The sequence below is a fragment of the Microtus oregoni genome, unplaced genomic scaffold (genome assembly GCF_018167655.1).
Source record: "Microtus oregoni isolate MIOR12 unplaced genomic scaffold, Mior012 000023F_ref0000262, whole genome shotgun sequence".
Taxonomy (NCBI): Eukaryota; Metazoa; Chordata; class Mammalia; order Rodentia; family Cricetidae; genus Microtus; species Microtus oregoni.
Genome location: NW_024543082.1, coordinates 25,086,854 through 25,113,647, shown reverse-complemented (window position 1 = coordinate 25,113,647; position 26,794 = coordinate 25,086,854). Strand labels below are relative to the sequence as shown.

At 44.9% G+C, this 26,794-nt stretch overlaps 1 protein-coding gene across 1 annotated transcript; it reads left to right on the top strand.

The window, feature by feature from the left end:
• Positions 1–114: 114 nt before the first annotated feature.
• Cd80 (CD80 molecule) lies at positions 115–26,794 on the top strand. Its single transcript, XM_041672714.1, has 5 exons — positions 115–217; positions 17,234–17,551; positions 21,096–21,377; positions 24,765–24,860; positions 26,703–26,794. Exons 1-5 carry the CDS (start codon positions 115–117, stop codon positions 26,792–26,794), a joined length of 891 nt encoding a protein of 296 aa, XP_041528648.1.

Here is a 26,794-nt window from a genome sequence, read left to right as displayed (position 1 = left end):
CAACCAGGATTCTCTACTGCTCTGTTTCCCGATTTTTGTGAGCCTAGGAGGTGCCCGGGCTCCCTCTGGCTCTGGCTTCCTGGCTTTCACCATCTAACCAGAGCATCTGAAGCTATGGGGTGCCGACTGAGGCAGAATTCACCGCCACCCAGGTGTCCACTTCTCTGGCTCATTCATCTCTTTGTGCTGCTGGTTGGTCTTTCTCGAACGTCTTCAGGTAAGGAAGGAACTTCCAGGAACTTGATTTAAGCTCGACGGGTTTTGAGAAAGATGCTGTTCTCTGTGCTGGCTCCCTCGGCTTACTTTGTAGCTGTCTCCTTCTGCTCACTTTGTGAACCAGAGGGACCCTTCAGTGCGTTTCCAAAATACTTTAAAGCTAAGAAAGTTCTGGTTCAAAGACGGTAAAAGGACATATAGGTTCACACAGCAAATTAGAAACCAAGTTAAATCAAGAACTTCAACTCTAACATAGAAGTAGGGACAGTACTGTTTTAACAACACATAAGTCCAGAGAGCAGCTTAGGGCTGTGGCCTCCTCCATCTATAATAAGATGTTCGATCACATCTTGTTATGTGCCTACAGCCTTGGTCTGGGATTCTGGTTTTCAAAGAATGTTTCTACGCTATGACTCAATTAATGTGGCCTTCCTCTAAGACCAAACAACGGTGACCTCTTCCGTTTGGTGGGTAGTTGAGAAATGTTATCTTCTTAGTGTGAAATCTTTCTCTTAATATTTCTTCTCAAGCTTCGCTTTCTTCCAGTGTGTCAACACTGACATCTGACTGCTAAGATGTAGTGCAAAATGATTGGTGTTTTAGTTGTTTCTGACAGGCTGTGTGTTTCATATGTGTTGTTTTTTAGTTGTTTCTGATGGCCTGTGTGTTTCCTATGTGTTCTTCAAAGAGCGTTTTGCTCTCAAGGTGATTTTGCTTCTATGTCGGTGGTCTGAAGGGGCTGGACTTCAGGCACTATCAGAAGAGGTGAGGGCTCTGTCCAGATCATGGTTTTCTTGGGAACTGCCATCCACCATGTCCTGAATGACCTTTTTTAAAGGTCAGGAAACAAAAGATCTGCTTTCTAAGGAATAGCACAGAAACTGTTTCTCACAAACGAGGAGGAAACCAGAGTTCCAGACGGCAGTGCGGAAACTAGACTCTCAGAGGCCCTGGTGTCAAATCATTCACCTAAAATCCTGCCCAGAATATCTAAGAATGTGAGAGACAGGAAGAGAGAAAGAAGGGGATGGAGGTACGCAGGCCACCTGCTACAATAGTAGCAGTTTCAGGTTTTCTGTCCCGAGCTGTGAGATTTGGTTGCAGAACCCAGACAACCACGACTTAAGAGCCCACTCATACATCAGGTTCTCTACGTAGTCAGCACGTCCAACAGTTACAGTCTTTTCCTGGAGATTAGGGAAGCACTCCCAAACTCTAGTCTTCTGGAGCAACTCCAGACACCCCAAAATGGGGCTTGGGAGTGGATGGGTGGGGTGGAAAAACTCTTAAAAAGAGAGAGAAAGCAGACAACATTTAAAATTGAGAATTGTGCCAGAAAGAGTCAGAAACCAAGCATAGCTGATTCATGTTTAGCCATTAGGAAAGCACCAGGCCCTACAGCTGCCTTCAGTGTCTACTGGGCTGAGTCCCCGAGCATCTTATTCTGAGAGTTCACCTCACCTCAGAAGTAGTTGAGCATGCGCTTCGTGGCTTCAAACATGTTTGCATATGTAAATCCTGGAACGAATCCCACAAGAAATATGAAAATAGGAGGACTACCAAAGCCCAGGCTCTGAGAAAAGAGGGGGACAGGGTCTCTGGAGGAGTACAGCTGAGGGAGGCAGATGTGATAGAGGATTCTGGGGAGGGAGGCAAATTGGCAGACACCTTCTCCCCATTTTAGGCAGAGTCTCGTGTAGCCTAGCCTGGCCTTTACCTCGTTAGGTAACAAAGGCTGACTTTGAACTCTTGATCCTCCTACCTCCATCTCCTAAGTGCTAGGATTCCAGATACAGCACTTTGCCCAGTTTAGATATCAGATAGAGGGCATTCCGGGCAAGCACTTTGCCAACTGAGCTACACCATAACTGTCTAGCTCATTCTTTGTAAACACTTAATTCAACAAACACCAGGCAATTTCTGGGTACAAGACATGTTTATTGGTCCCAGGAACAAATTATGAGCTCCTTTCTTTCATGGAATTTATAGTCACTGGAAGGAAGAAGATGAACAATCTAATAATCATTGCATTTATGTCATGACCACAGAGGTGAGAACTTTGAAGGAAAGGTGTTGTTCCGAGGCGCCATTTTCACCTGCTGAGGACCCGCAGACAGACAGTGATGGAGAGAGCAGGACCAGAAGGGAGCATAGCCTCTCAGGCCTGGGCTTTTAAGGAATCTGAACGATATTCAAACTGCACTGGGAGGGCGAGGAAGGGTTTAGAGGGGGAGGTGGCACTATCTATCTCAGCGCTGGCCATACGTTAATTGTGTATATTATCACCTGGGTGGGGGTTAAAAGCTGTCCCTAGCGCAGGGGATTTTTCAGAGAAGTGAAACTATTTTGCATAATCCTATAATGATGTATCTATTGATTATAGACATTTCAAACCCATAGAAAGCCCACCTCCTAGAGGGAATACTACACCGTGACTTGGGGTGAGGGTGATGTGTCAGCGTAGGTTCGTGGAGTGTGGCAAAGGTGTCGCTGCCTCACGGGATGCTGACGATAGAGGATACTCAGGACCGATCTGTGGGACTCCTGCAGGTTTGTCCACCCAGTTCTCCTGGGAACCTAACGCTGCTCTGAAAAATATTTTAAGGTATTTTTGTTTTGGTTTCTAGAGTCAGGGTCTCACTCTGTAGTCCAGGCTGGCCTGGAATTCAGTATGTAGCTCAGGCTTGCCCCCAAATCCCTGCCTCAGCCTCCAGAGTAGCCAGGATTACATATGGGAGCTACCATGCCTGGCTTACGAATCTTACTTGAAAGGTTGCTTCTGCTTAGGTGGCCCAGAACCAGGGCCTGAGATTCTGCATTTATAGTAAGCATCCCAGTGATGCTGAGGCTGGTAGAGCCCTGTTTGAGAAGTATGACTGCATGTAAATGATATTCAAAGAAAAACGGAAAGTCAGATGTGCTAACACAGGTGCCGGTAATCCTAGCTACTCCGGAGGTTGAGGCAGGAAGATCAAAAACTCAAAGCCTCAGGCTGGGTGGTGGTGGCACACACCTTTAAACCCAGCACTTGGGAGGCAGAGGCAGACGCAGGTGGATCTTTGTGAGTTCAAGGCCAACCTGGTCTACAAAGAGAGTTCCAGGACAGTCGAAGTGGTTACACAGAGGAACCCTGTCTAGAGAAACAAAAACAAAATTCAAGGCCTCCCTAGGTTATAAAGGGAATTCAGGGTTAGCATGGACAACTTAGTGAGACCCTGCCTTAAATAGAAATCATGGACTGGATAGCTCAGTGGGTAGTGTACTTGCGCAGCATACACAAGGCTCTGAGCTTCGACTCTAGTAGGGTATAAACTGGGCATGTGTGATCTCAGCACTTAGGGGGCATAGGCAGAGAGATGAGAAATTTAGAATCACTCTATAGGACATGGTGAGTTTGAGACCAGCCTGAACTACAAGAGTCTTTATCTTAAAATAAAATAAAATAAAATAAAATAAAATAAAATAAAAAGCTGCAGATACAGCCCAAGGGTAGAATGCAGGAGGCTCTGCATTCAGTTCCTAGGACTGAACAACACAAAAATCTTGAGCTGGTGAAGCATGAGGAATGGCTCATAGAGCAACCACAATAATTGTGCAAAAACCCAACAGGAGGCTGTTTCTGGAGCCAAATGTGTACGGTGATGTAATTGATGAAACCATCAATTACATCACCGGTGGTGAGGAGAGAGGGGTCAGGTGTGGGAAGGATGGACTGAGACATGAGCAATATGAAGCAGGTGAGAACTTGGCAGATTTTGGTGAGGATAGGAGTGGTCCGTGGTCCCTCAGGTCAGGTAAGGGAGGGCTGTTTGGGGGCTGTGGAGTTGCCACACCTTCAACCCTGCCCTGGGCCAGGAAGTCACGCCATGGTGATGTGGTCCCCTCTCCCCTTCTACTCTCCAGCCATTGACTTCCAGGGCAAGTGGGCCTTTGCCTTTCACAAGATAGGATCCAGCCACACCCTCTCCACCGTCAGGTTTCAGGCGTGGTCTCTTGAGGTAGAAACGCAGGACTGTATTCCAGAAACTGGTGACTAGGAGGCAACCATCAGGGAAGCCTAAGTAGGCTGCCTTTCCTTCGGGGCTGGAATCCTTTCAGGGTGGCTCACCTCTGAGGGCTGGGGAAAAGCTTTCTACGGAAGTTGGATAAGCTTGGATATGGGTGCGTTAGGAGCTCTGAGGTAGAGAGAAAGCAAGTGTCACAAAGAGTAATCCCATCCACACCCTGCTATCCAAACACAACGGGCCAACACATCTCATGAGTTATAACCTCTGCCATGGTTACCCTGATAACTGTAGTTCAAATCTCACACCCTGCTATATGAACACAACGGGGGAACACATCCCGTGAGTTATCACCTCTGCCACCAATACCCTGATAACTGTACTTCAAATCTCAGCATCTAAGAGTTTTGAATTTAGGAGACAAAAAATAAAGACCTGATTTCTACAGACTGTAAGGGCTGTACCTAAACTGGAAGGAAAGTCAGGGGCAAGACTCAAATCATCCCATGACCAAGTGAGCCAGCACACATCCTTGTCCTGCTGGAATGCTCCACAGGCCTACCATCAGACCTGTGGAAATCACTTAACAAAAGTTTAGACGTGCCCCATAGTATCGCTTCCACAGAAAAGATGGTGTCCAAGCATCAACTGTCTCCTAACATATGCTAACCAGGCCCAACCCTTCTTAGCTTCCAAGATCAGTCAAGATGGGACACAATTGGTGTGATATGACTGTAGATCCGAATATTGAAATAAGCATCTCCATGTATTAGGATGATAAGTAATATTTATGTTTCCCCCCTCTTTCATTCTTTTCAAATTTAATGTTTTTTTTCTGGTCTTGGAAAATGCTTATTTAACTAGCACATTTATATAATGTATATCACATCTCTTGAGTTATTTATTTATTTTTTTTTTGCTTTCAGTGCTGAGGATCAAACCAAGCGTTTGGCAAGTGCACTACTACTGAGCTAACCTCCTCACCTGGTGGATTTTTTTTTTTTTTTTTACTTTTTGAGACAGGGTTTTTCTGTATAGCTTTGGTGCCTGTCCTAGGACTAGCTCTTGTTGACCAGGCTGGCCTTGAACTCATAGAGATTCACTTGCCTCTGTCTCCCGAGTGCTGGAATTAAAGTCTAGAATTAAAACCACTGCTGCCTGGCTTATGAATTTTAAGATGCTGTGCTTAGCTTGTTTCCTTTCTGTTAGGAGACCTGGTAATCCAGCACAAAGACCTTTGCCCAAGGGCTTGGCTACCAAGGAGCCTCCCTATTTGCTCCTGTAGTTAGTTAGACTCTAGAAAGATACATCAGACCTGTGTGGAGGAGTGTGAGTGTGTGTGTGTGTGTGTGTGTGTGTGTGTGTGTGTGTGTGTGTGCCACAGCTCTCCTGTGGAGACCAAAGGGAAAACTTGCAAGATTTAGTTCTCTCTACCATGTGGGTCCAGGGTGGAACTCAGGTTATCAGGGTTAGTTATCATCAAGTGCCTTAGCCCATGGAGCCATCTTACCAACTTTTATTTTAATAAAATAATTTAAATAAATTTTAATAAAATAATTAGTTATTTTATTATTTTCTAACTTTCATCCAAAACACCCTTTTCTGAAAAATGTAAAAGTAGGTACATTGAAAGCACCCATTTGGTTTAGGTTTGGGCTCTTTTTTTTTTTTTTTTTTTTTGAGACAAGTTCTCACTATGTAGCTCCGGCCAGCCTGGAACCCATTATGTAGACCAGGTTGACCTGCCTCTGCCTCCCAAAGGCGTGAGCCACCATGGCTGGTTGATGGCACTCTTAAAAAGAAAGATCTGTGTAGCCCCTAAGCTGCAAGCCGAACATAATACCAAAAATAAAGAGATAAAAACTTAGATTGTCTGAAAAGCTTTAAAACTAACCATTTTAAAGCGAGCGTTTGCTGGGTTTCCGCCTCTCATACTGTGATGAAGCTCTAACTGCTCTGTAGTTTCCGGGCATTTTCAACACCTCGTAACCAGACCCCTCCAGCAGCCACTCTTCCGTGTCGCCTGGCCTCGCCTCCTAGCTACCATGACTCTACTTCCCCTCTCGTGAACCATGCCTTTTCTGCGCGTTTCATAGAGTAGAAGTATATACCCTGAGGTGTCGCGTGTCTGGCTTCTTTTCAGGATTCATCTATGTTGTAGGATGTACTGGAGTATCATTGTCTTCACGGCTACTGATGCACTGCTGTAGACCGAGTTCTGAAAAGACCAGTTCTTGGTCTAAAACCAGTGGTCTTACTCTGATTTCTCTTCAAATTATATAACTCTTTCACCTTTTACTAAAACCAGAGGTTTTTATGTCTACTGGTTGGTAGCTCCCTCTCCAGGGTGCTAGTGACTGGGAGTTGAAGTTGGTAAGGGAGGCAGATGGCAAAGCTGTCAGGAAAGGCCAGGGCTGCCCTAGCCTAGCTGCTTAGTGCCCCAGTTTGCCACCCAGAGGAGCAGTGCACACACATTTGTTAGAAGTTGTCTTAGGGTTTCTATTGCTGTGGTGAAACACCATGACTAAACAATGATTCGGGGAGGGAAGGGTTTATTTGGCTTACACTGCTGTTCATTACCGAAGGAACTCAGGACAGGGACTCAAACAGGGCAGGATCCTGGAAGCAGGAGCTGATGCAGAGGCCATGGAGGGGTGCTGCTTACTGGCTTGCTACCCATGGCTTCTTAGCCCTCCTTCTTATAGAACACAGGACAAGCTGCCCAGGGACGGTACCACCTGCCATGGGCTGGCCCTCCCCCACTGATCACTAAATGAGAAAATGCCTTACAGCTGGTCTCATGGAGGCATTTCCTCAGCTGAGGCTCCCTCTGATGTCTCTAGCTTGTGTCAAGCTGACACACAAAAGCAGTCAGTGCAGCAGGAAACAGAGTTGTCTCCTCTTCCTACCCATTTTCTCTTACAGCCTCAGCTCCATCCAACTGCTGAGGCCTAGAAGGGGCCTGGTGAGCACCCCATTCAGACCACAGGTCAGACAGTTTCTGCAGTTCCATTCTGGGTGTGGCTCAACCAAGCAGGATGTGGTACATTGTTAGAAGAGCCCTGCCAAAACTTGTATTAGCACTGATGAGACGAATCTGCAGGAAAACACTGCAGGCCTAACGACCCGGGTTCAATCCCCATAATCAACAGCAAAGGAGGAGAACCAAGTCCTGACATTTGTACTCTGACATCCACGCCATAGCATGTATCCATCCACTTGCTCACACACATGAATAATAAATACAATAAGACGTAAGAGTCTATGTTTAAAAATTATACAGCGCCACAGTTAAGAAAGCACCTTGCTTGCGTCCTAGTATCACCATGGTCATCGTATGGGGTGGAGAGAGCACATCCAGTCTGCAGAAGTGAACCTGAGGCCCAAGGAGGTTTACCCTGCTTTTTAACTTGTGGTCAGCTAAGCTCCTAATACTTAGCTATGCATTCAGCAGGGGTCCACTTCGTAGGCCCTGTTCTCAACGCTGCAGAACAGGCAAAACTTCACAGATGGACTTGCATGTCGTTCATGTACACGGGTACCGTCTATCCCACGTGTAACCTGCTTCAGCTGGAGCAAGACTGAGGCCAAAGCCACGCGTAGTGGCTTATATGTGTAATCACAGTATTCTGGCCAGATAAAGCCAGACAAAGGACACGTAGGGATATGCCTCATCTCAAAAAGCAAAACCAAAACATAACAAAAAGATTGAAGACAAACATATCGGGGTCAGAGCCTAAGGAGCGGCTAGATGGTGATGTTAGAGAGGACTCTGGGAGAGACAGAGGAAGGCTTTTCTGAGTAGGGAACACCAGCCCAGAGTGACTTGGGCCCTGGACCATGTGGACCTCCTCAGGAAGATGCTCACGTCCTAGGCGTGGTGAGGAAAGTTAGGTTCAGTGTCCTGTTTGAATCCTCACTCTTGCTTTGTCTGGGGCGTTGAAGAGCCAAGTGGCAACAAGCAAACTCAGAGATCCAGGGAGGTTTCAGGAACCTGGGTCCCTCCCAGAGTCACCCACACAGACAAAATTCTTCCAAGACGTTTCTTCCATTTCTTCTCATTGCTCAGCATGAGAATGCGAACCTGGTTCCTGTGGGAATTTCCAGGCCGCACGGGAAAGTTTTGATTCCTCTTTTCAGTCTGGTTCTTCTTCAGCATGGGGGGTGTGAGGGGTGGGGGCTCAGACAGGAATGGAGAGTAGCCCATTGATGATGACTTTTAGAGAGACATCCATGCCTCTCTGCATGTGAGTGCACAAAAACTCCTCAGGAACTGCCACTGAAACGAGACAGTTTTGCTTTTGATTATGATTTCTCTCTTGTTTGTATCATCCGGTGTCAAAAGCTGCTGGATGCACTGCATTCTATAGGATGGGAATCAGCAGGTCTGGGGAGGAGATACCCCATTATCTGGGGCCCCAATAAATTATCTGTTTTGTGTCGTAGTGTCCAATAGGTTCAAGCAAGACCAGAGTTTTATACAGCTGCTAAGATCCGTGAGTGAGGTTGAAGCAACCAGAGGGGAAGATTTAGGGCAGGCAGAGGGAATGCTGATCCTCCTACAGAAGACTTGCTGTCCCAGGGTCTCCCTGCTTCTATAGTTTAATTGAATTTACTTTTGTGGTGCTCTGGAATATGCAGGTCTTGCACCCTTTTACGGATGAGAAGACAGCTAGCTCGACAAGTAGCAGAGCCCACTAGAGTCGAAGTCCACGGGAACATGTAGTCTGTGCTCTGTGACACATCTTTTAGCTTTCCTGCATCCCCAAATGTGCCCAGGTCATAGCTTGGTCTTCAGCTTATCTTTTCACTCGTGTCGGTTATGACTCTAGAATAGGAATCAGTGACGTTCGGCAAAGAAAGCCTGCGAGCTCAACTATCTCCCATTATGGCTATGAGCTAGGAAGGTGTTACTGGTCCCATCTTGTTTTTCAAGACACAGGGGGCCTGGGAACGAGGCTGCACACATGGGCTTTCCCCAAGGGCACCTTTGTGACTCTGGGGGCACAAGGCAAGGTAAATGCCGATGACGGCACTGAGTTGGGGCCTGAGAATTTGGGCTTCAGGGGACACTGCCTCGGAGCCATAACCCTGAGGTCTCATCTGATGAATTTTGTGGTGTTGACACTTGCTAGGAGCTAATGAGTTGGGGTTTAGATATTGAAGTGTTGGTTTTTTTTTTTTTGCGAGAGAGATATACTGATGTGGAAACATGTCTGGTTTTTGTTGTTGTTGTTGTTGTTGTTGTTGTTTGGTTTTGGTTTTGTTTTATGTATATAGGATTTTGTACACATGCATGTGTTGTGTGCCATGTGTGTGCCTGGTACCCACAGAGACCAGAAGAAGATGCAAGACCCCCCTAGAACTGGAGTTACAGGTGATTATGGGTCATCTTGTAGGAGCTGAGAATTGGAGAGAGGTCCCTCTGGAAGAAGAACCAGGGCTCTTAACCACTGAGCCGTCTCTCCAGCCCCAGGGACCAAGCTTTAAAATGAAACCCACTTAGCAAATCCATGCTAGAGAGGATAATTGGATGCACAGTGGACAGACAGCCAAGAGGACAGGGTGGAGAGGCCATCAGAGGGCAGGTGTAGGCCGCAAGTGTAAGCCTTGTCCATGTCCCGGGGTGCGGTGAGTCATTCCAGTCTGCAACCATGAGGTGAGTCAAAGCCCTGAAAAAAAGGGACTCTTTCATTTTTTATTTTGTTGGTTTTTTAGTTTTGTTCATTAGAAACAAGGTCTTTTGCAGTCTAGGCTGGCCTCGAACTCTCTGTGTAGCCGGGGATAACCTTACACTCTGGGTCTTCCTACTTCTGCCTCCCAAGTGTTGGGATTACAGATCCCTAGGATTCTTGATTTTTATTGCTTGTTTGCTTATTACTTATTTATTTGTATGCACACTCATGGCAAGTGTTAGAGGCCAAAGGGCAACTTGCAGGAGTTAGTTTAGTTCTCTCCTTCCAACACGTGGGCCCCAAGGATCAAAGCCAGGATGTCAGGTTTATTAACAGTTGCTTTTACTCACTGGTCCCTCCCAAGACTCCTTCTCAAAGAGAAAGAGGTCTGTGGTGGGGCCAGGAGGGAGCCATGCAGGGTTGCCTTAGATCTTTGGGAACTGAATCCTAAAGCTGAGGGAGTCAGGCACCTCAGTTTCTTTTCCTGTCACCATAATAAAATGGCCAGACGAAAGTCACTCGGGGGAGGAAGGGCTCGTTCTGCCCCACAGTTTCAGGGTATCCGTCATGGCGAGGAGTCACAGCAGCGGGAGCAGGAAACAGCTGGCCACATGGCATCCCTGTCGAGAGAAAGTGTGGGAATGCTTGTGATACCCAGCTTCTGAGACGGTGCTGTCCACAACGGGCAGGTCCCCGCCTCGGTGAGATCAGGATAATTCCCATAGGCATGCTAAAATCTGACTGAATAAAAAATGAGGACCTGGCCACTCCAAGGTGTGACTGGGAAGAAGGTTTTTTATTGTAGTTATGAGAGAGAGTACAGCCAGAGGCATCTGGAGGCATCCAGAGCAGAGAGAAAGATTAGCAGATTGAACATGGCCCGCAGAATAGACTGAGCCATGAGAGGAGAGAGGATGGGGAGAGGGAGAGAGAAAGAGAAGAGAGAGGGACGAGAGAGGGAACCAGGAGAAGGGAGTGTGACTGAAATGCCTGGGTTATTAGGGGAAGCTCAGGAGCTGGAGAGGTTTAGGGTAGAGGGCGGGGTTGTGAGGAGCAGAGAGGAGCCAGGACTCTGTAACAGTGCTTGCAATGCCCAGAGAGCCTGGAGGCCAGCATGGGTATGTTAAACAGACACCATGGTTAGCCATTTGTCCTGAGTTTCTTTGGGAGCTGACACTGGTCTCTCCAGTGATTCTAGATTCTGTCAAGTGGACAGCTAACACTAATGATTGCAGCTGTCAATAAGAGAGGGGCCTTAAAAGTCGGGGCCAGTAAGAAATATACATAGAAATAGGGCAGCACCTTTTCCTTGGCCTAGTTTCCGTATCTGTAAAATAAGCTGCAGAAAGCAAATGCTGGTAGTGCCCCCCAGACTTCACAGTCCTCAACTTTGTCCTCCGTATTCTTTTGGGGCACAGCAGATTCTTTAACCTGCCCTGGCATTTTGTCTGGGGTCTCTTAAAACCCACCACCTTCTCATGGTACCGGAGGAGCATCCCACTCCCTGGGTGTCCCTGTCTCTGACCTGGTCCATAGGATGTGTATGTAAATTGAGCAAGTGCTTTTCCATTCGTTAGAATGTTCACTGTTTGTTATCCTGCGAATATGTGGGAGAGAGGAAGATTCAGGGCAACTCCTTGTAGTGACATCGCCATTCTAGGTGTTCCACTGAATGGTATGTATGATAGGAAAGTGGCAGGTTAATTGCCAATGTAGTAATGGGTATTCAAGGTATAAGGTATAAGGTTGCTGCAAAATACTGAGTTCACTTTAGGCTGCATAATCAGATTTCTATAAAGGAAGTGGCATCTCAACTCTCCTCTGAGTCAGTCTCTCGTCTAGTGAAAGGTTTAGTGGCCTTTGCTCCCAAATCAAACTGTGTGGTGGGAAAATGAGAGTGCTCAAAACCATATTAGTAGCCATTAGTAGTGGCTTACACCATTTCTAGAATTCAGGAAGGAATAACTCCCAGCTGAGTGATGGAGGTGGGTCTTGTATCTTATCTGTTGCTTTCATTGGTTAACTAATAAAGAAAACTGCTTGGCCTAATAGGACAGAAAATTAGGTAGGCGGAGTAAACAGAACAAAATACTGGGAGAAAGAAGCTGAGTCAGGCAGTCGCCATGATTCTCCCACCCGACACAGCCACAGGTTAAGATCTTCCCTGGTAAGCCACCTCGTGGGCTACACAGATTATTAGAAATGGGTTAGATCAATATGTAAGAGCTAGCCAATAAGAGGCTGGAACTAATGGGTCAGGCAGTGTTTAAAAGAATACAGTTTCCATGTAATTATTTCGGGACATAAGCTAGCTGGCGGCCAGGAGCTGGGCGGCAGGAACGCGGCCCACTGCTCCTATTTCAACACCCAGCTGATACAGGAGGATCAAGATAGTCTGCTTGAGCTTCCTAGGGTGACCTTGTCTCAAACAAAACAAAACAAAATGCAATTCTGTGCAATGTGTGTGTGTGTGTGTGTGTGTTGTCTGTGCATGCATGTGTGGTGTATATGTGTGTGTGAGCACGTATATGCATGTGTGTGCGTATATGCTTATGTGCATGGATGTGTGTGGTGTGTGTGTGTGAGCACGTAGATGTATGTGTACGTATATGCTTATGCATGTGTGTGTATGTGTACATGCATGTGTGTATGTAGGGGAGAGAGAGAGTTGGGGAAAGAGCTGTAGAAGAAACCAAAGGGAAAGTTCCATTGGATAGATTTTTTGGTTTGTAGTTTGCCTTGGTGGGTCACTCAGTCTAGGGGTTGTAACCCGCCTGGCTGATCAGTTATTCCAGGGTCCCGGAGAGGCGCTATCTGAAAGATATGGGTGGGAGAGAGGAAGAAGGCCACACTGCTAGGTTTGTCAGAGCCTCCATTTATTAGAGTCATGGTTACAGCTTATATAGCCCCTGGATGAGGAATTTGGGGGGACAGGGGCATGACCAGAGCAGGAAGGGATCTTGCAGCGTGGTCCAAGCCGGTCACAAGGTCATCAGCCAGGAGGTTAGGTCACGATTCCTTGGTCAGGTCAGGTCACAAGTTGACACACCTAGTTCTCTAGATAGTTGGAAGGTAGGGCGGGTTCTGCTAACAGATAGCTCTCTATTAACAGATAATTGGGTGTGGGATAGGCTCTGCCAATTTTGGGGGGAAATGGCTCCTGACATTGGTTGTTGTTTATCTTGTTGTGGTTGTTTTGTTGAGACAGAGTCATGTGATGTGGCACTGAGTAGACTGTAAAATCAGACAAAAGGATCCTTGTTGCTTTATGAAAGCTGAAGCAAGATGGCAGAACTTCGTGCTCTTCTACCTCTGTTGGAAATGTCAGACATTTGTGAGATGGAGGTCATAGCTCCTTACAGAGGTCTCAACAGAGACTTTGAGATGCTTGGGAAGCTCAGGGCAAAGGGGACTATGATTCTATGTCTTGTGGCTCTTCATCATGAAGAAATAAGGAAGGCAGATAAGAGAAAATACAAAATTAAGAGGGCCATATTTTAAATAGGCAATACAACAGAACATCCTGATTCTTAGCGTTCACATTTGTGAATTGGCCTAGTCTCTGAAATTATTCACATTTTATTTGGGGTGTGGCAGGCCTTGCTGTGTAGCTCTGGTTGGCCTCTAACTGATGGCAATCCTCCTGCCTCAACCTCTTAAGCACTAGGGTTACAGAAATGTACCATCATGCACAGCTTCAGAATGTATTTAGAGCCCAGAGTCAATACTTGTAGAATTTTAGACATGGACAGAACAGCAGAACTTGTGAACGTCTCTCTATCGTCGTTTTTCTCTGTTCTTTATTTCTTCTCTTACCTCTATTCAGATGAACCCTTTCTGTCTCTCTTGAAGTCTTCCTTCTAACTAAATTCATTTTTTCCCTTACAACTTATATACCCCGGGAAAATCTTTCAAGCAATATAAAGATTACAACATGGTTACATTCTATTTTTCAAAAGAATGATTACAATGAATACAAGTATAAAACAGCCTGTTTTCCGTATCTCCCATGTGATTAAACATTTTTTTGTATTACAGGTGAAAAGTTGTCCCAAGAACCCACACTCATTCATACCCAAGCAACTTGTTATCGATGAACACAGTGTAAGCAAGCGAGGGGTTGTTCTCAGCCAGTTCTTTTATTTGCAGGTTACATTTTGTGGTTACAAAGAAAGGACCAATCATTTTATTATTTATCGCAAAGGTAATCTTATAAGAAATCTTAGAAGAATCACAAATCTAAACTTTTATTTATAAAAAAGAATACGTGGGCTCCATTTTAAATCCTTGGGGTGCATACCCATTCATCAACAGTTTCTTCTTTAATTTTATTTTTTAAGAAAACTCTTTTTTCATTTTACATATCAATCCTAGTTCCCACTCCCTCCCCTCCTCCCATCCCTGCCACCATTCCTGCACCCCACCCCATCCCCTCCTCAGAGAGGGTAACACACGTGGCTTTGAGGAAAGCCCAAGGCCCTCCTTGCTATATCTAGGCTAAGCAACGTATCCGAATGTGAATGACAGTTGCATGGCTGGGATGGACTGCAGGCCACTGGCAGAGAGACCAGAATTTATTCTCACTGCTTGCACTGGCTTTTTGGAGCCCATTCTCTTTGATGGGATACCTTGCATCGACAGTGTTTTATATCAGAGAGCTGAGGGCAGAAATGATTACCAACCCTTCTCACAAGAAAGGTGCTCAGCCAGCAATAGCCAGGCTGTTATTATTCTTGTTCCCTGACCTCAACGAGGCCCTCGCTAAGTTATTAAAAATATTACTTTAAAATGTTTTTCAAGATTCTTTTTTACCTCAAAACCATTAACAAAAACATCTTTGCTTAACCTTAAGTCATAGCAAGCTTTTTTTTTTTTATGAGGCACACTGGAACCAGTGAACATATCTCTCAACATTAAGATCAAAAGAACTTGAGCTAACTTAGCTTCTGGGATTCAGTTTTTCTTAATCAATAACCTAAGCCACAGTCTATACGGCTCCTCAAGAGAAACTAGCTATGCGACATTTCCTTGTTCCTATTTTCTATCCTTTGCAGCCCCTTGTTTATCAGGGATGGGGCCAACACTTTAAATAGTATATCTTAGGAAGAAATTATCTTTATACTATTCCACTGGTAAAAATTTCCATGAGATAATCACTTCACGTTAAAGGCATTGGAGATCTCCCCACACCCATTCACACCATGCCAGATACCAGAGAAAAATGGCAGCTGTGAACATGGAAAGACACAGCAGTAGCAAAAGACATGCTGGGTCCAAAGCCCTACCACACTTGCAGTTCCGAGATTCACCCTGCTTGCTGGTGGGCTGATTCCCTGAAGTTAATTGCCGCCAGTTGTTCCTCTAACATGGCCACCAGCAACAAAAGAAACAAAAAAGGAAGGGTGTGATAGGTTCTGTGGTGCCAATGGCAGCACACCCACCCGAGATTTGGTCAAAGTCATTTTGTCTTTATCAACCAATATGGTAGACAGAGCACACAGGAAGTAAAAGAGCACTCAGTAGGTGGGGACAGGAAGGCCAGGAGTTTAAGGTCACCCTTGGCTACTTAGAGAATTCAAAGTTAGCCTGAGGTAGGATCAAACCTGACTGATCTGTGAAATCGGGGATATGAAGAGGCATTTGCACACCCATGCTCACAGCACTTATCCATGGCAATAACCAAGAGGTGGAAGCAGCTCCGATGCCCATCAACAGATGAGTAGATTTATCAGTTGTGTGCGTGGGTGCGTATGCACATGCATGCATGCGTGTGGGTGTGTGTGAGTATACAACATATAAATTGAGAAAAGGATATATATATATAAACATATCGAGAGAGAGAAAGAGGGGAGGAGGAAGGGAGGGACACAGACAAAGGAAGATGGAAATTATTTGTGATCACATATCGTGTCACGAGGAAATTATAATGGTAAAAATAAAATGGCGCTGTTCCCTGAGAGGTGACAGTGGGCAGCAGGCCACAAGTGGCAGCGAACCCCAGGCAGGGAACCGCATGGTGGGTCAGCCAGTCCCACGAGGAGCTGCGGTGGGTGAGAGACAGAGATGGATAGGCACGCCATGCATGAGGTTGGATATTTGTTTAGTGGGTTATGGAAGGGAAGGGGAAAGGGGACCTGGAGGGAAAAGGGAAAGGAGAGGAGAAGCTACCTCTTTAGGAGAGAGATGCAAAGGAAGAAGTTCAGGCGGGAAGCTGAAGGAAGATCCTCTTGCCTAGGCAGACAGGGGTGTGGGAGGTGCTTATCTCTTAAAGGGACAGAACAGACCATTACAGAAATTATGTCATATAACACAAGATAAATAAATCTTGAAGACATAATATAAAATAAAACAGGCCACCCACAAAAGTCCAGTATATCTAAAGTAGTCAGATTCATAGAAACCAGCAGGAGAACGGTGGTTCCAGGGTGAGAGAAATGGAGGGGAGTTTGTTGTTTAATGTGGAGAGAGATTCATGACACATACAAACAGCTCTGAGCTCTGTCTCGCAGCAACGTGAAGATATGTTTCCATCGTAAACTTAAAAATGGTCACTATAGTAAACTTGATGTATTTCTTCCAGTGCTGACAGCAAACCCCAGGGCCTTGCGCACAATACGCGTGTGCTCTACCATCGAACTACATCCCCAGCAGGGAGGGCCTGCCAGTGTAGGACAAGCTGGCCTCAAACTTCTTGTTCTCCTCCTCAGCTTCCCAAGTGCTAGGATTATAAGTATCCAACATACGTGGTGGTTTATGTTTTTTTTTAACCACAATAAAAATTATAAATGTAAGCCAGTGGTAGAGGCACATGCCTTTAATTCCAGCACTCGGGACGCAGAGGCAGGCAGATCTCTGTAAGTTCGAGGCCAGCCTGGTCTACAGAGCTAGTTCTAGGACAGGCAGGCTTGTTATACAGAGAAACAAACCCTGTTTCAAAAGACCAAAAATAAATAAATGAACCCATCATTTTGCACAATTAATATACAATAATAAAACATTATAAAGAAGTGTCGAGGCTGGACGAGGTTGGGCCCACTTTTAATCCCATCACTCAGGAGGCAGGAAGCAGAAGGATCTTGTGAGTTCAGGGCCAGCCTGGTGTCCATCACAAGCTCCAGGACAGCTAGGGCTACATAGAGAAACCCTATCTCTAAAAAAACAATAACAAAACAAACAACATCAACAACAAAAACGTGTTGGGGATCAAGATAAAAATCCTGTCTCAAAAAACAAAAACAAAAATCCATTCTGGAGTCACTCATCACGGCTAGTCACTTGACAGAATGAGTCTGCTGTGCTCAATAACGGTGGTGCAGTCTTTCCTTCCGTGTCTTCTAGGTGTTCCCAGAGTGTCCAGGTCGGTGAAAGAGAAGGTTTCACTGCCCTGTGGCTACAACTACTCTGTTGATGAGCTGGCCAGACTCCGGATCTACTGGCAGAAAGAGGGGAAAGTGGTACTGAGCTACGTCTCTGGGGATAAAGTAGTGTGGCCCCAATATAAGAACCGGACTTTACTCGACATCACAGACAACTTCCGTCTCATGATCCTGCGCCTGTTCCTGTCAGACAGGGGCTTGTATACCTGTGTTGTTCAAAGGCAAGAACAAGGGACTTACAAACGGAAGCACTTGGAATCTGTGGAGCTGTTGGTCAGAGGTGGGTAGGAGTCTCCGATTTACTGATTTGTAATGTCCTGAAAGTCTCGTCTCTACTGATGTAGGTGACAATTCTATCAAAGAAGGTGGAGTCGCATTTCCTACCTGAGGAGTGGGTTTCCAGTTTTACAGAGAATCTAACTGATGGTTCAAGGGGGAAAAAAAATCTGTCAGTGTGCTTTTCTTGTACTTGGACCACACACACAAAGCCACAGTAATCAGACCAGGCACTAGAGTGGTCTGAAATGCCTTCTGATTCTTGGGAATGTAACTTGAATGTGATGTGCCTGTGCTCTGAACTGCACTTGAGAACTTCCTATCACAGGTAACAAGTTAACTAGGTCACAGACTTTTGACCTTTCTGAATAATTTGTACCCCTACCTTTGTTCATAAACATCCTTATCTTCTCCACTGAGTGACCAAAACTTGTTACCTGAGTCATTTGAGATAAAAAGGACCAATCTTTTTTTTATTTGAACTGTGGTGTGTGTGTGTGTGTGTGTGTGTGTGTGTGTGTGTGTGTTTACAGTAGCCAGAAGAAGGTGCTGGATCCCTGGGAGCCACCCAATGTGAGTGCTGGCAACTGACCTTGGGTGTTCTGCAAAAGTAAATTAAGTTGAACACTTTACTCAGTACTTGGAACTGCTGAGCCATCCCTCCAGCCCCAAAGGGCTAATCTTTAGACAGCTCACAGTCTGCCAAGAGCTTCTGAGCAGTGATTCTAAACAGGTTATCTTGTGGAAGGGCTTGGACACAATGCTGAGTCTGTTGTGAGCTCAGTCAGGTGTGGAAACAATGGCTCTTAGCGAGCTGACTGGTTCTCAGAAAAGCAGAATGAATGAACATGAGTCGTGACTTCCAACATAAGATGCTCAGACTTGCTACTCCAGGGTAAAGCCATGATGTGTGGTTAATAGAAACAAAAGTAACATTTTTATGCTGGCTATCAGTTTAGTAACTTGACTGGGGGGTATGAGCTAGTAAGTAGAAAATAAAAATGCCAACTATAAGTAGCTCAGGAACACATCAAACTTTATTTAGGAGCAAGGCCCATTTTTTCTTTGTATTTTTTTCTTTGTTTTATTTTTGGTTTTTGACATAGAGTCTCACTATGTAGCTTTGGCTGGCCTGGAGGCTTCCATCAAACTCGAAGAGATTTACCACCAATTTATTATTATTATTATTATTATTATTATTATTATTATTATTATTATTGTTTAAAGTGACTTCCTCTCCAATAATATTAAGGGTTTTCCCTTTCCTGGTACCCTGTCAGTACTTGCCCTTCCCCCACTTCTCCCAGTACCACTATGCAGTTTTTTTTTTTGGTTTTTCGAGACAGGGTTTCTTTGTGGTTTTGGAGCCTGTCCTGGAACTAGCTCTTGTAGACCAGGCTGGTCTCGAACTCACAGAGATCCACCTGCCTCTGCCTCCCAAGTGCTGGAATTAAAGGCGTGCGCCACCACCGCCCGGCCAAACTGTATTCTTTTAAACACTGCTTGGCCCATTAACTCTAGCCCTTACAGGCTAATTCTCATATCCCGATCAACCCATCTCTTATAATCTGTGTAGCATCAGTCTTACAGGGAAAGATTCAGCATGTCTGACTTGGCAGCTTGCTTCATGGCGTCAGCCCGGAAGAAGAGGGAGCATGGCCTCTGAGCTCACTTCCTCTTCCTCCTAGCATTCTGTTCTGTTTACCCCGCCTATCTAAATTCTGCCCTATCAGATGGGCCAAGGCAGTTTTTTTTTTTTATTACCAATGACCTTCCTCCATCACCAATTAACCCACAGTCACAGAATAGACCTCAGTTGAAGAACTGCTCTTGGTGACCTCTGACCTCGGCTCACATGAGTTCTGCAGCACTCAGACTTCTAAGAAGAAAGTTCGTTCTATGGACTGAAGTGGGGGTTTGAGTCCCAAGTGATAGGGAGGAGTTAAATCCCTAACACCTGAGTGAGCAAGGAGTTCAGAGAAGTTTGCACACTTCGCTCTAAGCCTACTTTAGTATCCTACTGAAGGTCAGATACACAAATGGAGTCCTCTCCAGGAGGCCTCTATGTCCCTTCAAGGAATTGTATTGATGCAGGAAGGAATTAATAAAATGTCATGGCTGAGATTACAGATTCAATATTGTACATTTGGGATATAGTTTTATCCGAATACAAGCCTTTTTAAAAAAAAGTTAGAAAGGGTCTTACTCTTAGCCTAGGCTGGCCTGGTGGAACTCAATATATAACCCAGGCTGGCCTGGTGGAACTCAATATATAGCCCAGGCTGGCCTCAAAATCCTCCCACCTCAGCCTCCAAAGTACAGCCGAGTTACACGTGTGCCCTACCATGCTCAGCTGAACTTACTTTTTAAGAAGCAAGGGAGCACTGAGCACAGACTTGGGGTGGTGGCTACTGCGGGTGTTGAGGTTAGAGGTCCACAGGGGGGAGACCATATGAGTGGGTGTGGATGGGCTCCTGGTTCCTGGCTCCCAGGTTGGAGGTGGCTTCACCCATGTCCCTTACTAAAGAAACAGATAGAGGAGGCCACCTGTGAGCATCCAGTATCAGAATGAAAGGACAAAACAAGATAGATGGGTAAACAGCAGGCACAGCTCCTGGTATTGAGAAATGGGGACTGCGGATCTCAGTTCTGCCACAGGGCTGCGGGTTCCCCACACCTATTGGTGTAGAAAATAAAATTACAAACATCAATCCATCAGGTTAGGGCTATTTAACTTCTTTTTTGTTTGTTTATTTTGTTTTTCGAGGCAGGATTTCTCAGTGTAGCTTTGGAGCCTATACTAGAACTCACTCAGTAGACCAGGCTGACCTCAGACTCACAGAGATCCACCTGCCTCTGTCTCCTGAGGGCTGGGATTAAAGGCATGTGCTGCCACCGCCCAGCGCTATTTAACATTTTTTCATTTTGTTTGTTTGTTTTTTGAGACAGGGTCTCTCTCTAGGTAGCCTTGGAACTCCCTCTGTAGACTAGGCTGGCCTCAAACTCACAAAAATACACCTACCTTTACCTCCCCAGTGTTGAAATTAAAGGCATGTGCCACCCTGGTGGGCTTTGGGCTTTTTTTTTTTTTTAAGACAAGGTCTCACTCTATTTTCCAGGTTGGCCCCATACTTGTGGAATTCGAGCAAGCCTTCTCCCTCAGCCTAGGACTCCAGGCATGCCCTACCCTTTTCACTTGATGCATTACCCTATTAAATGGCAGTTCAACCTCCTAAGGTTGTCATACAGAGAATTTCCAGAGTTAACTGACAGGAACTCAATAAGCATTCAGTTTTCTCATCTCCTCTTAAAGTAGCAAACAGTACATTTATCCACACGAACCTATTGCTCTCTCTAAGAGCTTTCCTATCTCCTTCAAGCTAGGAGACAACAGACGTGACCAATTTAAACCAGCTCTTTTACTAACGACTTATAGAGACTTGCACATTCGACCTTATTCTGTCATCCTTTTTGAAGCTTGATCACTTATTGACCATCTACACACAGATCTGTACCTGTGTATAATTGCACGTTTGTTCTGTCTCCAGCTGACTACGCAATCCCTAATATAACTCACTTTGGAAATCCATCTGCGGACATTAGAAGAATAATGTGCTTCTCCTCTGGAGGTTTCCCGAAGCCTAACCTCTCCTGGTTGGTAAATGGAAAAGAAATAAGAGGCATCAATACAACAATTTCTCAGGATCCTGAATCTGAACTATACACTGTCAGCAGCCAACTGGATTTCAACGTGACATACAACCACAGCATTGTGTGCCACATAGCGTATGGAGACTCTCAAGTGTCAAAGAACTACACCTGGGAAAAACGTAAGCCACATTACCCTGGAAAGTGTCTACCGTAGGGTATCCAAAAGAATAACCCAGCCAGCTTTATGTTAGAACTGAACTCCCTGACTCTGATGGTAACGTTAGTCATGTTAGACATTCAGGATGTGTCGTTATGACTCGCTGACGTCACTAGACAGGTGATGGTGATATTACTAGACTCATTTTATTTTCTTTTAATAAATATTCTAAAATGTACAGGCCTAATAACGGCTGTCTTTTCTGAAAGCACCAAATTTTGTCCTTCTTTATAATTTCCTGACTCTGGCATTTTCAATCTCAATGGTCCCATGGTATCAAACCACTGTCTTTTTGGAATGGATTTTTGTTTTAGAACTACTCATTCACTCTGGGTGTGGGGCTGGAGCACATCCAAAGCCCTAGATTTGATCCCAACTTCTGGTTCATCCAGAGCCAAGTCTGGGAAAGTTATGTGATCAGAGTCTTTAAGGACAATGGCTGGGGATGGGTGGGAAATAGGTCATTTTGAGTCAATAGTTTTTCTTATAAGTAGTAAACTTATGGAATTCCCTTTCTCTAAAGGTGAAATTATAAAATGAAGAAACTGTTTTGATATAAACATATGTATCTGAAATTCGTGGCCGGTTTTCAGGGTTCTCAGATACCGGAATGTTCATCTAATTTGAAGGGCATTTGAATGAGCTTACTGAGGCCCATTAGGGACTCTCCTCCCACCTCAGCCCCACTCTAAGGACGTCTTCTGTGTCTGTGCAGTGCAGAAGCAAGGCAGTGTGACAGTCAGTAGTACATGTGCATTTAATGTGAGCGGCGGCATGGCTTCTGCCTTCCTCTTTATTTCCAGTTGACATAGCTCAGCGATTTTTTTTTCAGATCTGACCTGGATTCTTTTAACTATGTTCTTCTGTAGGTAATAACGAAATTTCCTGAGAACATTAGTTTCCAGTACAAACCTGCATGATTTTAACACCCCAAACTCATTTCTTCATCGCTTTTTATGTATTCTGAAATTTTACTTAAAAAAGTCTTGGCTCATAAAGTGGACACTAGTTTATTAATTTGAACTTCATTTTTACTTTAGAGAGCTATCACTAACAAGTTTTATATAATCTTTAAGGTGGGGATTTAGTTTAGTCAGCCATTTTTGTAATATGGGTATATGTGAGATTTAGGACAAAAGTGCTGGAATGTTGCTGGAAGAATTCAGACAGTATTTTAGACTCCGCAGGTCATGTAGACTCATCGCGATGCACCTGAATACGCACGCTCGTGTGAGCACGGTCTCGCTGTGCAGCCTGAGTTGGCCTTGACCTCATTCCAACCTCAGCCTCCCTGGAAATAGAGAAATGAGCTACTGCACATGACTGATTTCTAATTTCTCGTCTCAGGCCCTGTTGCTTTGACTGCTCATGGGGTCTGCTTTTGTCGACGGAGAGTTTTATTATTTTTTTAAGATAAATCTATTTATTTATTTATTATGTGTTCAGTATTCTACTTGCAAACCAGAAGAGGGCACCAAATCTCTCTATAGATGGCTGTGAGCCACCATGTGGTTGCTGGGAATTGAACTCAGGACCTCAGGAAGAGCAGCCAATGCTCTTAACCTCTGAGCCATCTCTCCAGCCCTTGATGGAGAGTTTTAAAGAAAAGCCTCAAATCTCACTAACCAGACAGCCATCATTGTTTGGGGCAAGAGTTAGGATAAGTGATTGTTTGTGAGATGAGTTTGGAGGCTAGTGAGTGGCAGATTAGAAAGATCCAGACTAAGAAGGTCCTGGGGGAAAGGGGCTCGGCATCAGGGGTCGTCTGAGACAGCACAGAAGTCCACGGGAGGCGGTTGGGAAATGAGAACAAGGAAGGTGTGACACTCTTGCTTGGGTGGCTGAGGATGCCGTTCAGGGCAGTGGCAAGTGTGGGCAGTAGACAGTGGGCTTTGTGGGGGAAACCGTGAGCTGGGAAAGATGGCTCAGCAGCTAAGAGTGTGGGCTGTTCTCCCAGAGGACCTGTCTTTCATGTCTAGCACCACAGAGTGGTTTATAAAAATCTGTAACTCCAGTCCCAGAAGAATTTGATGCCCTCTTCTGGCCTATGGTGCACAGACATACACACAGGCAAAACACCCACACACAGACAATAAAAACAGATAAAGCTTTAAGAAGAAAACACAGTGAATTTTGTTTGCATCAGTTGGCTTCCAGCCATGTGGTCAGCAGCTGGATCTATAATAAATACATCTAGAGTCAAGAAATGAGATAAGAAATGCAAGGTTCAAACTCAGAAATGAGATGGTATTTCAAGCTTTGGATGTGGATGAGATTATACTGGCAGACAGGGCCACAGACAGACACCATGGAAAGAAACAATGATATGGAGAAGCTAAGATGAGGAAAAAGTGCCTGCAAAGAAAGATGAATGTTACAAACAGAAACAGGGGAGTGTGGGATCTCAGATGCCAAGGACAAGGTGGTTCATGGGGCCAAAGGCTGAAATAAGCTCAAAGAGAAACTTCATCCACGAGGCTTGGTAATGGGAAAAGCTGAGAATGAATTAGTGTTTGAGATTTGCTTATAAGCCATTCCAGAGAAGCCAGAGAGGGAGGTTATGTTGCTAATATTCCCTTCAAATCATGTCCCTGGCCTTTCTTCAGATGTTGCAAATTCTCAAAGCGATTAAGAAATGAATGGTATAGCTGCTACCTCAGTGAGGACTGGATGGCAGCAATACACACATCAATCTCTTTGTCCTGCTGCCCCAGCGGGCTTTGTATCGGCCATGTGCTCCATGTGAGACTAGACATTCATCAGAAGCTATCACACATGGCTGTCTTCCAGTCTGGCCCTCTAATACCAATTCAGAGCCATTGTTGGCTCCCTTAGTCTCCCCCAAACTTAGGACTGGAGGGCAAAAACAGATGAATCCTGAAGAGAATGCGAAGCCTCCTGAATCTTCAGGCAACCCCTCCATGGAGTATAAGAGTGGAGGTGGAGGATGTGAAGAGACCATGCAAGAGAAAGACAGGGGGTGTAATAGAGGAGAAAAGAGTAGGTCTGTCTGTTTATATTATGACATTGCTAGTAAGACTCAGTCATATCAGCTACAGAAATGAACTGTGGAGATAATAGCTTTTAAGGTATCTCCTTAGAATCTTCCTTCATGCCAAGTTAGCTCAGGCAATGCAAACGCTCATGTTACTTTTTTCATCTTCAGTATCTATCATTTGAACGTTAGCTGCCCACGATATGTTCTTGGTAGGATTGTGCAGAAGAGTGTGGATCTGTGTATCTGGCATAGTCAAAGATTCTCCACAGGTGTGCGGTGAAGAGGCACAGGATGGGAACCTGGCAATGGGCTGCACATTACAACTGATACTATTTTTTTTTCTCTCCACAGCCCCAGAAGCCCCTCCTGACAGAAATCACACAACCACAATCTTAATAATTGGGTTAGGAGTCATTTTTGCAATACCTATAGCCTTCATTATATACAGTAAGTACTACCTTCATCATCATGATTAATCCATGGAAGCCTAGACTCCATCATGCACGTCAGCACATCTTTGGCATCCCAGTCTAGTCTTTGATCATGTTTGCAGCAAATCTACAGGAACTTTAGATTCTTAATTATTTCTCTCATCAAATTCTGTCCATTCACCATAGAAAGAAAATCCTGGATCCCTACTGTATACCTAGGATTCTCCGAGGCATCAAAATTCTGAAGACAGAAAGTCATGGTTCTTAAGACCCAGTCTATAATCTCTGCACTCATGAGACTGAAGCAGGAGGACAGACAGCTAGAAACTGGACTGAGCTACACAGGAACTTTGAGGCTATAGCAAAGTCCTGTCTTAAAAGAGATGAGTGTATTTTAGATCAATCTTGCCAATTTCCCATACTTTCTATTTTTTTGGAGACACCGATGTTTTAGACTACTTTGAAAGCATCTCTGATGCTGACTGACACTCTCATCTCTGGATCTGGAGGAAAGGAAGAATGACAAGGTTCAGAGGCAGAGTCTTTTCTTTGGTAGAGATCACTAAGACCTAGGAAGCTAGATGCCATAAATTGGTGCGGGACAATTCTGTATTCTGTCAATTATGTTTAAATAAATGCTGATTGGCCAGTAGCCAGGCAGAAAGTATAGGCAAGACAACCAGACAGAAAGTAGAGGTAGGGCAAGGGGAACAGGAGGATTCTGGGAAGGAGGAAGCCCATTCTTTCTGAAGTCCTGCCCAGACACCGAAGAAGCAGGATGTGCTCTGCCCTGCTGAAAAAGGTACTGAGCCATGTGGCTAACATAGGTAAGAATAATGGGTTAATATAAGCTATGAGTTAATAAGAAGCCTGAGCTAATGGACCAATCAGTTTATAACTTATAGAGACCTCAGTGTGATTTTCTCTGGGACTAAATGGCTAGGGAATGGGGCAGACAGAAACCTCAGTCAACAATAAATGGCTTTTGCCAATCCTCAATTATTCAAAATATTTTTGTATCAATGAGGCTGTAGTTGGTTAGAAGATATGTTTAGGAAACTATAGGTTTTTAAATTGTGGCATTAGATATGGCCTGCCCTCAATCTCCACGATTGACTAAAGAGGACTTTCTAGTTCAGACCTATGGTCATAATCACCCAGAAGCTATCAACTAGACTAGGAGTCACAGCTCCTGAGCAAATCAAATTAGAAGAGTAACATCTGCTGACTTTTTTTTTTGGGGGGGGGGGGTTTCGAGACAGGGTTTCTCTGTGGCTTTGGAGCCTGTCCTGGAACTAGCTCTGTAGACCAGGCTGGTCTCGAACTCACAGAGATCTGCCTGCCTCTGCCTCCCGAGTGCTGGGATTAAAGGCATGCGCCACCATTGCCCGGCTTCATCTGCTGACTTTATAACCTTCAGCACACAAAACAAAAAAGGTCAAAGCTCAAATAGACGTTATGCTCTGCTATGAGAAGATCACCTTAAGATACAAAAGCCAGTGAACTCATGATGTTTCTAAAACAAATTAACTAATCTTACTCTCCAGTTCAGAGTCTGTCATTCTCACCACTACATTGGCCTTTGGGGTCCAAATAATACTTTGTTATAGTAGAATTTTACTATATATAAGATGTTCACAAGAGGATGCTTCCTCATCTTTCCACAAACAACAATAACAGCAAGACATTTTTTCAGGAATTGCCAATTGTCCCTGGAGATGGGAGGGAGGTATTTGAAACTCTCCTGGTTTAAGAACCATACTCTAGGTATAAGATAGTAGTGGGATGTTTCGCTGAAATACAGAGGCATGATTTATGGGATCCTCATCTGTTGTTATAATTTATGCTTCTCTTCAAGGACGTTTCAAAAGAAGGAATGAGGCAAGCGAAAAAGAAAACAACATCATTTACCTAGGGCCTGTAGAAGTATCAACCGAACAGAATGTCTGA